The sequence below is a fragment of the Dermacentor silvarum genome, chromosome 2, assembly GCF_013339745.2.
Source record: "Dermacentor silvarum isolate Dsil-2018 chromosome 2, BIME_Dsil_1.4, whole genome shotgun sequence".
Taxonomy (NCBI): domain Eukaryota; kingdom Metazoa; phylum Arthropoda; class Arachnida; order Ixodida; family Ixodidae; genus Dermacentor; species Dermacentor silvarum.
Genome location: NC_051155.1, coordinates 196,425,573 through 196,437,950, shown reverse-complemented (window position 1 = coordinate 196,437,950; position 12,378 = coordinate 196,425,573). Strand labels below are relative to the sequence as shown.

At 45.4% G+C, this 12,378-nt stretch overlaps 1 protein-coding gene across 1 annotated transcript in view; it reads right to left on the bottom strand.

The window, feature by feature from the left end:
- Positions 1-12,378, bottom strand: part of LOC119442397 (ankyrin repeat and IBR domain-containing protein 1) — a 79,758-nt gene that overhangs the window by 26,494 nt on the left and 40,886 nt on the right. Inside the window, exons 13-17 of the mRNA XM_049662113.1 lie at positions 11,989-12,123; positions 4,677-4,763; positions 4,380-4,592; positions 1,296-1,523; positions 163-355 (exon numbers count right to left, since the gene is read on the bottom strand). Of these exons, the coding sequence (XP_049518070.1) occupies positions 163-355; positions 1,296-1,523; positions 4,380-4,592; positions 4,677-4,763; positions 11,989-12,123 (856 nt within the window). The remainder of the gene's footprint in view (positions 1-162; positions 356-1,295; positions 1,524-4,379; positions 4,593-4,676; positions 4,764-11,988; positions 12,124-12,378) is intronic.

Here is a 12,378-nt window from a genome sequence, read left to right as displayed (position 1 = left end):
GTATGTAGATCTACAATGGCCTGAGCTGCCAAACAAGAATATACTCAAGTTCAACGCCACTTAACGGCCAATCTGAACATCTATCACTTCATATGTCAAAGAAGTTGGCACATTTGCTTGCAAAGTATTTGTTTGGTTGGTAAGCAGCAGAGAATGACTGACCAACAGCCCGAATGAGTGCAGACTTCCGGTCTTCGTCATCTGTGTCTGAAGAGCTGCTGCCACTAGTGCTGGGATCACGAGGCCAGTCAAAAAGTGCAGCCAGGTTAGCATGGCATCCCCGGGCATCTTTGACCCAGGGGTCCTCCATGGGTCCATCTCCAATGGACTCCAGTAGCGCAAGCATAAGCTGTTCCTGAAAATGCAGCCAACACAGGGAGCATTTACCCTAAGGCTGTTTCTTTTCGTCACATTTCTCTCCTTCCTTGCAAGTATAAATAACTAGCCAAAGGTGCTCTAGACAATGTTGCTCAAGGTTCTCACTGGCTACTCAATAAGTCAACTTTTACTACTCTTGGCATGATCATTGAACAGTTTCAGCACACAAAGCTCGATGTTACAGCCTAATGTGGCACAGTGGGAATTCAAAGGATGAACCTCAAGTTTCTGACAATGATGAACAGCAGCACAATGTGATGATGAATTTGGATTTTAATGGTGCAGTTCAGTACAGCTTACAGTACCGAAATGTCTGCAAAAAATCTAATATGAGGGAGTGCCTAGGCATTGTTCAAGTTTCTTGGAATTTGGCTGCATTACGACTCTCACATATCTAAGCAAATTTTCGTACACAGTGGGTCTATTCGATTTGTCACACCTGACTGCCCAGGACTGTCCGAGGAGCTGCGTATGCCACCACTCATTTGCGGAAACAGCACTTCAGGCAATCCTGGGCGGTCTGGAAAGACAAATCAAAGATACCTGACGGCAACTCCATTTCTCTGTGTCTGGCAGTGTGTGGCCGAGTCATTGTTGTGGTAGACAATCACAAAACTACACATTAGTGTTCAAGGCAAAGGTCATTGAGCAGGCTATTAGCAGTAAAAAAGCTTAGGCCAAGAGAATGACCCCCCAGAGGCCTGAAATAAAAGACCACATAAAATTTGTGCAGGTGTGTGCGTGAGCAAGAGAAAGTTGGTGCCTCACTGTCCCTAGACATTGTATATTCAATGAGTTCACACTAAATGTTCGAAGAGACAGAATGATAATAAAGAAAGGCATGCACAATAAACTGGAAATGATTCAATTTGCATTGCTAGAAGGGGAAAGTAATAGCAGCGTCAGAGACTGCGTACATCTTCTGGAGGATCAAGGCCAAAGACAGTCGGGTAACGCCGCCTCCGGGTACGCCTTGAAGACGGTGGAGTCTCAGGAGGAACCAGGCCACGAGCTATGGCCTTGAGGAACTCCTCACGTTTTCCGAGCACCCTCTCTGCACTCTCCACAATTGTGCGGTGCGAAGCTCGCAGGCGTGGTGATGACAACATATCCGACAAAACCTTTGTTGCCTCTTCCAGATCATGCTGCAAAGGGAGCCAAATGGAAGCATACCACAGATCAAGTCGAACCCTTCTCCAAATCAGGGCATGCCACAGCTGCTAGATACACATGCTGCATAGATCAAATGATGCTAAGTCCTATGCCTTACTTCAATAATACCATTAAACTTTTTAAAGTGATTCATGGAACAATTTACCTTGGTCGCAATGATTTGGTTGACTTTGTTGATGGCATTCTAACAGCACAAAACAAGAAAATTAAAATGAACAGAGACGACAAAACGTGCTGTCGCACTCAGTTCTACTGCCTCTGTTCTTTATCGTCTTCGCCTTTTGGACTGTTGGAACACTGTCAGCAAGAGGACCCAACTTACCCAGATCAACGTATCATTCTATCATTCTAAATATCCACGTATGACTGCTTTTCTTTTTATAGTTTGTGCTGTCTTTCATACTTCTTTTTTCACCTCACTATGATTAACCAGCTCACCCAACATCATGTTCTAGTACATATCACTTAGCAGCCTAGTACCAATCAAGATACAATCAAATGCCACAAAACTCCTATAGTGAAACCTCGTTAATATGTGCCTGTTGGGAATGCATCACAATTACACACTGAATAGCAGCATGCACTTACTGGCAACAATAAATTAGCGAATTTTTATGTGCACCACAACCAAAAAAGAAAGAAATGCGATGCCACAGTAAATGTTACCTAAAATAGGCACCGAGCGAGTATCTTTTCTTACTTTCTTTTCTTTTTTTCTTTTCTTTTTTTTTCCCCCTCACTGAAAGCAGTGCGATAATGACAGGTGATGCCAAGCAGCACTTTGAAATTTTGGTAGGGAAGCAGACCGGCAGAGTGGACAATGCATAGACTCATTAAGCTTTCCCCAATGCGTGGTGTGTGTGCATGTTTATACTACAACCTACTGAGCAAGAACCAGTGGCGTTTCAAAGCACGGTCTATGCTGCCACGTGGTGCCAATCATCTTGTGTGATTAATTCTGTGCAATGCATCGCCTACTAAGCGCACGCCATCCTTTTGCCTGAACACTGTATGCATTTGTGCGAGCACCTGTCTCCTCACGCCCGTACTGCTCCTGGCTGTGCACGCTGTGCATGATTTCACTACGCGACTTGCTGAGCCACTGCAGCGAATGCGGCCGAAAGATCAGCAGCTCATTTAGGTTATTAAAAGCGTGCAGTATGCTTCTAACGCCCCACGCACTGCTGAGCAGATAAGTGAAGGTGCTCATTTCGACAGAGTTGGCAGCAACAGCAGTGCGCCCGTTGGTGGCTATGTTCTTTGCCGAGACCACAACCATGCTCCCTGTGCGTTTTCTATGTATATCTGTATAGGCATCGCCGCACCCATGCCAAAGCCACACTAAATGGTAGACCTGTCTGTGCACTTTCCAGAAAGGCAGATCTTTTGTGACAAAAAGCAGCACCAGCCACACCACGAGTTGAGATGGCACAGTTAGGTTCTACTGAAACAAAAAGTGATCCAGGTACACACTAACCAGTCGGTATATAACAGGTTGCTAAGGCTTAAGCGGTCGCAGAGAGAGAGATACAAGCTTTAATGAAATGCTGGAGATGTTAGCGTGGCTGATCACCTCGCGTGCTACTCCAGGTGCTGGGTGATGATTATGATATGCACAGTGATCACAAAACACATAAACCGCACAGTCACACACACACACACACAAAAATAGAGATACAGTCGACTTCCGTTAATTTCACCCTGACAAGACTTATGAAATCGATCTAATTATCCGGCGGGTTGCATTAAACAAGATGCAGAAAAAAAAAGACAAAACACACTGCTGATTCATTTGGCATTATTTGCCCGGTTTTAAAATGCCCCCAAATCAAACACGTGCCCACTTTCTATGTGTCCAAATTAGAAAACTAACATGGAAATTACATTAAAGCTCCTAAACAAAGTATAAACCTAATGCATGCCTGATTAATTAGCAAGAAAAACGGGCAAGGGTCTAATATATGTGTTGCACAATGACGGCCGGTTTCCCTAGTCAGCTTCGCCGCAATACATCGGTGTTATGCAGTAAAATATATGAACGTCACGAATGCAATTTTGCTTTTGTACCCAATTGCACTGCGCAGGCAATTTGCGGCCTTGCGGCCCAATCCCCCTGAAAAAAAATTTTCAAATAAAAGGTACACATCATAATCGGGCAAGGACCGTAATACAATATTGTGAGCTCCGGTTATTGCTTAAAAATCTTCCCAGGGCAGGTCAAAAATAAGTGCTTTTGGCAGGAGGCGATGTGTGTTCACATAGTCACTGTCCCCTAAGTTCTGCAGAGACAGACGCTGCCACTAAAAGGGTCGCTATTGGGGTCACCCCAGGGGTCCAACGCATGCATGCTAATTGGTCAAGTTTGAATTATCCAATGAAGGCCAATTTTAGGATCAAAATAACGAAAGTTCGGATCCGTAGAAATGCATGGGCGCTGATCAGAACCTTTGGTCGGGATCAAATTAACTGAAAAATTGAATTAACCGAAGTTTACTGTATTTACAAAGTTTCATTAAGGCTTGTGGTCCGCAATAACTTCAGCGGTCAATCAAAACATTGGTCTCCATGAAGATTGTGACGGGAATTTGTCGCAACAATGTTTTAACTGTTAGTACATTTTAAGCGGATGTGTATATGTTTTACCGTAGGATGCAATTACAGTTATAACTGCATTTAATAAAATTTTGGCAACTCCAAACATTCGCAAGACCCTGCGTGATAATACAAAAAAAGAAAAAAGGCAAGCAAGCAGCTCTTCAATGTACACAACACAGCTATGTATAGAGGCAGGAAACGCAGGAAGTGTCAAACAGATTCCAAATTCTTACCTGAAGAAGCTCAAAGACTGTTTTGCCATATCCTTCATCTTGCATGTAATACCCATAAGCATATGAACCACACAGAATTCTGCGTGCCCGCAGTAGCTCCCATACTGCATCTCCAAGGAAGTGAACATTGGGCAAGCCAGCTTCACCTTCGCCAAACTCACGGACCCAGCAACCTTCTTTCTCAATGAGTCTCCTTTTAACGAGCATTTCATCCTGAAATACACAGCAAAATTAAAGAACACTGCAATGGTGAAGCTAAATGCTGTACTCAACAACTACAAAAAAGAGACACTGCACCTTGTGCTTCTTTTCGTGTTCCTTGTAGGAAGTGTAATAGTGGGCAAACTTCTTCAGTTCTTGCATTTCTTTGTTTTTGGTCTCGGCCTGCCATGGATTACGGAAACCACACAGATCAGGTCAATATTGCCCAGAAGGTAAACATGGCACCTCCTAGCACTTCTGCTTGGAATTTCAAGCTTGGTACGCTTTTCCTTAACTATTAACAGCAATAAACCTGCATTCCTTGCATTGTGCGATGTGGCCTCATGGACCACGCATGAAACATTTCAAACCAGATCAGCCACTTTTGTGGCCCCTTGGCTTGGGTATGTTATAAACTGACGAAATCATTCGACAATTTCATTTAGATAGCACTCAACATATCCAACATGCACTTGCTCATGACGAGCTCACTTTGAGAGATTCAGGGCACTTTTTTTCTTTGACACCAGAAGACATAGAAGAATCTGCACCTTCTGCAGAGCATTACAATAGAACTTCGTTTATACGACCCCACTTCATACAATTTCCCTGCGCCAAAATTCATGATCGACAACGCAGAAAATGACCCCAATACAGTTACACTTCTTTACCAATTAATACATTCCAGGAAAACACAATCTTTCGGCACCAGCGTTCAGTATATCGCCAAACTGCGATCGATGGTATGATACGTTTTCCGGCTGCTAGATCCCACGTAAACAAGAAAAGGTGCGAGGCAGACACTCAATCAAGAGCAGTAGCGCCGAACCGTCTCGTTGCATGCTGTCATTCACAGCTATCACCGCCAACCCGTTGCGATAAACATCTTCAACTACCTGTTTCACAGCGTGCATGGCTTAGGAAGCATACTGCATGCTTTTAAAGGGTCCCCGAAATAGTTTGGACAAATTTTGTAGAAGCGTGGGGTACAGTTACAGTAAAACATACAATTTAAGTGAAGCGTCTCATATTAGGATAGCTACGGACGATTACATGTTACCCTCTTTTTAGCCATGCTTTTTCTCCTCAACTCGTTCACCAGGCGATGGAGGCTAAGCTCCACCTTCACTGGCTCTGTGTCAAGATGTGGCATTGCGACGCCTACTTCCGGTATCTAGGAGCCAGCACGTGAAGCCTCTTCAACCTCTCCGCTAGCCTACCTGGCTGTCAATCCACAGCGAGAGCTAACTAAGCAGCGTGCATTGGGAGCATTTTGTCATAGCGCCAAGCGTGTCTGGCATTCTGGTAAACACACAGCGAGCTTAATATAGCGTAAGTGTGAGCGGCCTGCATGATGCCGTCACCTGGTGGCACAGAGCTTAACCAGCCAAATACAGAGCTAATATTGCTGTAACCAAGTGTAAAACATTTTAAACATTTAAAGGAATATGGACACAAAAGCTGGCGGGTGGTTTTTTGCGTCGGAACAATAGTTTAACTGTTTAAAATGACAAATACAACAAGCTGCTTTGAAAAAAGAACGAGAAACATCTTTTTTTTTGCAATTTTCTGTTGCACCTTGCCTCCAAGCAGCCAGCGGCAGAAGCTGAAATTTGATGTCATAACACCCACCCGCACGCGTGCGCGCGGCCAAGGTCGGCCAAGGTCGGCCACAGTCGCAGTGTTTCCGGGGGTGTCGGTCCCTTGCAGCGTTTGTTTAACCCCTTTCGACAATCTTCGCAAGTGGTCCGTCTGAAACATTATCCCACTCGGCGCTCCATGCAAGTGGTCCGTCTTACATTAGCCTTCCTGCGGTCGTCGCGGCGGAAGGAACATTGCTGTTATAACAGCATCGTCGGTCGTGACATGCTGTTGCACACGTTTCCCAGAGACGAGAAGGTGCGTAAACTTTGGGTACCTGCCTGTCATCTATCACACCCAGCCTGGAGACCTCTAAAAAATGACTTCATTTGCGCGGACCACTTCGTCGACAATTATTATGTGACCAGCGCGGCTGTGCTTAAAGGCCTCGGCATGCCGCTCAAAAGGTAACGCCTAAAGCCTGATGCTGTGCCGTCGGTCTTCTCACGAAAACACAAGGCAGAAATGATCAGCGGCGCGTTTGAAAAGAGGAGGTGAAAAGATGTCGGTGCGGTTTTCGTTCACTCGCAGCCCTTCTTGTGCAGGGTAAGGGCGAGGTTGGGGCTGGGCACAAAGGCAGTAAATAATGTCTTCAAAAATGTTGGCAAAGCATAGTAAAACTACACAAGGCTAGCAAGCGCGAGTGCGTCTCACGAGATCAGTCCTACATGGCAGCGGGGCAGACACACACAGCTCTGCTTCTCCACAGGCTAAAAGCAGGAAAAACTGGGGAGAACGCCAGACAGGTGGTGCCATCTGTCGGGCGGCTGGCGAAGTGGACGCGAGAGTCTTGGAGGTACTGATACCTCACAGCAGTTGCTCACGCCGACGGCATGAACTACTGTTCAGTCATCCACGCAGTGCTGAAGAACCGCGCAGCTGCCTCGCCTGCGTGCGTTCTTGAAAAAGCAAGTTTACAGAGGAAATAGAGAGTTTTAGATTAGGGGGACGCAAGCGTAGGGGCCCGCTAGCGCTTGGGGCCGCGGTACTGCGCACGCGCAGACCGGTCTGCGCGTGCGCAGTACCGCGGCCCCAAGCGCTAGCAGGCCCCTACGCTTGCGTCCCCCTAATCTAAAACTCTCTAATGACAAATAATTCTTGCACAAGTGGCTCGTGCAGAGCTAAATTTTCGCACTACGGTTAGCGAAAACCTGAGCAGCACTTCCACGGTTGCCTCCTCTTCGACACTTGACGCGGACGACTCGTAACCGTAAACGGTAGTATTTCTTGCCAAGTTGGAATGGTCCTCGTCTTCAGATTGTACTCATCGCTGGTAGAGGCACCAGAACTCGAATCCATGCTCGCGATGGCGGCGTCGACGCGCTTCAAATGACCACGGCCGGCCGACTGGCTATCCAACAAAGGTGTCGTACGTCACGCCTTCCAACTCCCGCAGGTCAGATGGCGAGGCGCGCGCTCACAAAAACGCCAAAAATAAAGCCATTGTCTCAAAAATGAGCTAAAAGACTACTTTTCGGTGTAATCACACACTGAGGATTCATTTTCAGCATTTTCGTAAAATTTTCAGATTTTGTGTCCGTATCCCTTTAAAGAGATGTGCTCACTATTATGCTGCTGCCAAAAATTTACACCAGCAGAAAAGTAGAATACACTTCGTTACTACTAGATTCGCTCTGTGTTTGTCTCGTTAAGCTCTGATCCACCAGGAGGCTGCACCCTGCAAGCCGCTCACGTTTGCACCTTCGCCCATCTGGTAAAACGCCCAGTTCACCTGGTCAGCAGAGCGAGAATTACCAAAGCAGGATGGTATGCAAGTTTTTTTATATAAAGCACAATCCATGGTAAAATTTCTGTGCTTTTGAAGTTCCCACATAAGTAGGAGCGCATGATGTTGTGCATGCTTCAGTCATCTATGTTTTCATTGAGGGTGAGCGCATATTCAAATACGACCTGAATCAAATTGAACACTAAGAATTCGAATAAGTCAATTCGCAAATCAAATATCCTCTATTCGGTTTTTCAAACATTCGGTATATTCGGTGTAGAGACTCGCACAGTGCTGCATGTTGCGTGCCCGACGGAGCCCCTCGTGCTTGATGCCATGCAAGCGAGTCAATCACTTCGTTATTTGGTGCAAAAGAATCGCCGAGCACACCGTGAACGGGCCTGACGAGGTCACGGACTTGTCTCTGTGAGCGCTTCAGCTCTACAGAGTGCACTTGCTGTGATGCTACCAATTTCAGAATCTTTAATAAGGTGGCAAATGACGTTCGGCGCCGACCACAGCCGACCCGCACACGGTAACAATGGCTAGGCACGGAGCGGTGATTAGACGTGATGCGCGGTTCGCGCTTTCGTCTTTCACGCAGATTGACCTTACGATAACCGAGCTGCTGTAACGATGGGAAAGCTCTTCTGTATTTTGAAGAAAAACAGAAAAGAGAAACTTTCTATGCAATAAAAAAATTGTCATAAAGCACAGGTCCACTATTAAACTGGAAAACCTCATTAGTATTCAGTACAACGTAACATCGCTAATTATTTAGCTCCAGAGGGGAAAAAGCACTTGGTTCTATTCAACAAATATTCCATTGATAAAAAAAAAAATTTCCAGACCTTCGTAACTGAGCAGTAATCAGTGCTGGCTTACTAATTTGGAGTTCCCTTTAATAAGACTGTACTGTACTGTACATTTTTATTTCTGTGTACATACCTAACTTACTAATAGCTTGCTACATTTTTGTTATACAATGCTAGGAGACTCCCAAGCACGTATAGAAACAGGTTTTCTTGCCTGAAATTTGTAAGCATTAAAGGGGTCCTGAATCACCCCTCAGACCTAGTGAAAAACAAATCCACACATAGCATACACTGCTGCGAACTTTTCAGACAAATTTTGAAGTCATCCGTGGCACATGTAGCTCACAAGCAGAGTGCGAAGTCACTTTTATTGCGATAGCAATTATATGGACACTCCAGGCACATTTCTGTCGTCACTGTCGGTGTCGCCGTGATGTTCCACATAAAAGTCCAAGGGCGATAACATTGTTGCCAAGCGCCGTATGCTGTGTGTGCGAGTGAAAGCTTGCGAGGGTGAGCTGATGATAGTGGCTCAATCTCGCGCACGCAATCTTCACTCACCCGCAAGGCACCGAGGGGAGGGGAGGGGCATTCTACTCTGGTGGCAGCTGCGAACCCTATCTTGAAAGCGATCTGCGATGGGGACAGAGTGTGCTGTGTTCTCACCGCTTAGTTTGCACTGAAGCGAGAGGCAGCGCGAAGGTCAATTCGCTCGCGGCTGCTGCCGCGCTTTCTCACTCCAACGTTCTGACAGCGAGTGCGCGCAGTCATCGAGTGAGATGCGTTCATGTTTGCTTGTGTATGACACCCTGCTTGTTAATTTAATTAGTAGGCAAATGCTTACAAGTTTATACAGCCAATAAAACTACTATCCTTACTTCGTATAGCTGTCTACTAATCTGCTATTGTAATCGATGCTTTACCTTTCGGTCAAAACTGCGACCTTTTTCTCATGCAAACGAGGCCTTCTCCACACCTGTTCTGAAGCTGTCGGTAGCTTGCATATTCGTCATATGCAAGATTCCCACAGACAGCTGCTATTGGGTGATAGTTGACATCAATCGAGAAGGGTGTTTGAACCAGTGCTCTTCTTCCTACTGTTATTGAGCACATTTACTGATGCAGTTGGGTGTTTGAACCAGTGCTCTTCTTCCTACTGTTATTGAGCACATTTACTGATGCAGTTTAATAAGCAGGTTGAAGTATTTTAAAATGTGCGTTCTGAATTCACCAACATGGCACGAACAGGTCGTCTGCTTCCCGAGTTGCACATTCTCGAGGTGTGTCGCCATCATGGTCAAAGCTCGTTACGTTAGGAATCCTTTCAACGTGAGTCTGCAGTGCAGCATCCATCGCTTAACCAATGTGCACGCTGCCGATGTACTCACACGGGCGAACATAAAGACGAAGTTTGTTCGACCCTCAGAAACTGTGCGATTGTCCTAGAGGTAAGTAAGAAAGGAAATGTGTTAGTAGTGGTGTCTGTGTGAACATCCAAACTCAAATTTGAACTGTGTGCCACGGTGACATTCTGTAGGCAGAGTGTTGTGGGCACCACTCTGCTCCACCATAGCCTTCCCGGTGCACGGCATTGAAGAAGAATCGGGAGCACCGCTAACGGGATCACAGGCAATCTTTGATTGCCAATAACTCCACTTGTGCTGAATACGTTGAAGTACTTTTTGCTGCAAAGTATTTCTGAAATAGTGTATTTTAATGTCAAATGCATTTCTCGACTTTAATAAAAAGTAGTTCAGGACCACTTTAAATTTTGTGAAAAATTTTCTACCATTCGATTCTCGATTTGATATTTGGCTTTTCTTTTTCTTGATTTGATCTACTATTCGGTATTCGCACACCCCTAGTTTTCACACATGGCATCAGGTTTCCCTCTCATATTTTCACATTAGTAATTTGGCACGTTACGCTTCTTTGACTCACTATGCAACATCTGCTTTTCCCAGAAGCACCTCCCCAATTGCACATAAAGCACCAAGCCACCTTTGACATCATACTAATTCAAACAGGCTATACAATTTTGTATTTGCGATTTCAAAGTCTAAACAAAAAAAGCTGCTTACAAAATTTTTCAGTGTGCTTCATTGGTGCCTAAAGAAAAAAAGAATAAAAGCAAGGGTGGGGGGTATAGGTTGGATTAGACTTAAGAGAATACAACCGGTTTTATTTACGGTATGCTTATGGGGCCACAGGATGACGCCTCTAACTTCAAGTATGTCTCTCTTGTCCCTATAACCACTACACTTTGCTAAGACAAAGTCTGCCTAACTTATGCAATTTCTAGTCTGCCTAACTTGTGCAATTTCTAGTTGAAGTTGCAACAACAATGCTAATAAAAAATTGGCAGTTTCACCTGATGGGCAATGCACAGGAAGTGATAGCAAGGCTCAGAGTTGAGCATGAACTCCTCACACGGTGTTGAAACAATATGTGGGGGCGACATGTCGGCTCAACTCTTACGGTGTTGTAACACTATGCGGGGGTGACATGCCGGCTCAACGCAGCACACAAGGTAACTGATACTGCAGAGCAGAAACAGTGCCCTGGCAGTTAGGTGTCTCACAACTCTGGAGTGATGAAGAGCACCACCAGTGGCATTGAAGGCATGGCACCTCAATGGTTCTCGAGACGAAACCACGAAATGCCAACAGCATTTGTCAGCACTCAATGAAAGGATTAGATAGTTTCAGCTTGATGTTTGCTGTCCATTCCACTCAGACCAGTGTATGCCCACAGAAGACGGTGTGGTATGCACACAACTGATCAGCAGGAATGCTAGCGCGTGTGTGCGCAATGCTGATGCCAGCAGCGAAAGGTAGTCAGCTTCCCTGGCTCTGGCAGAGCCAACCAAGTGGAGCGCGACATTGCGTCCACTTCACTACGTCATTTTGCAGCCAAATGCACTGTGCGTAGCTCACGTCTCTAGAGATCTTCTAACTCTCTGTGAGCGAGCTTCACATGCACCATCGATACTGTGGCAGCACGGCAGTGACGACAGTGATGGTGGAAATATGTCTCAATTGTCCATATGATTTATATCGCAATAAAATGAAAAGAAGCTGAAATTGTAGGCCATATGCCAATCACTGGTGCAAATATGGAAGCACTTAGACCCCATCTGTCAAAAAGAAATTTCTCAAGTAAACTAAAGCAAAGCTTATGCCTGGGCTCCAACATAGAAAACCAAGATGTAAAAAAGCTTATTCACCTCACTGATAATAGCACCTGCATGCTCCTCGGCACGGTTCACAGCCTCAAACCTGTTGCAACGAAAGTATCCACCAGTCGCAGAGCTGTGCCTCTTCCATGGTTCTAGACAGACCCAGCAAAAGTCATGCTTGCACTGAAACAAACATGAGAAAAAAGAGTCGTACCACCTTATAACAACATTCAAGTGCAGAGAAAATTCAATAGCTGTAACCGATAATTGTTATAACTGAGTTGCACAAAAAAAAACAGCAGGGACCGGCATCAAATTTGGATTGGATTGGAGCAAACTGTATTTGTGCCTGCAGTTGGGCGCTCGCACGCCCCGAAGAGAGCCTACACAAAATTTCAATTACAAAGAAATACAGTCAAACCCACTTATGAACTAAGT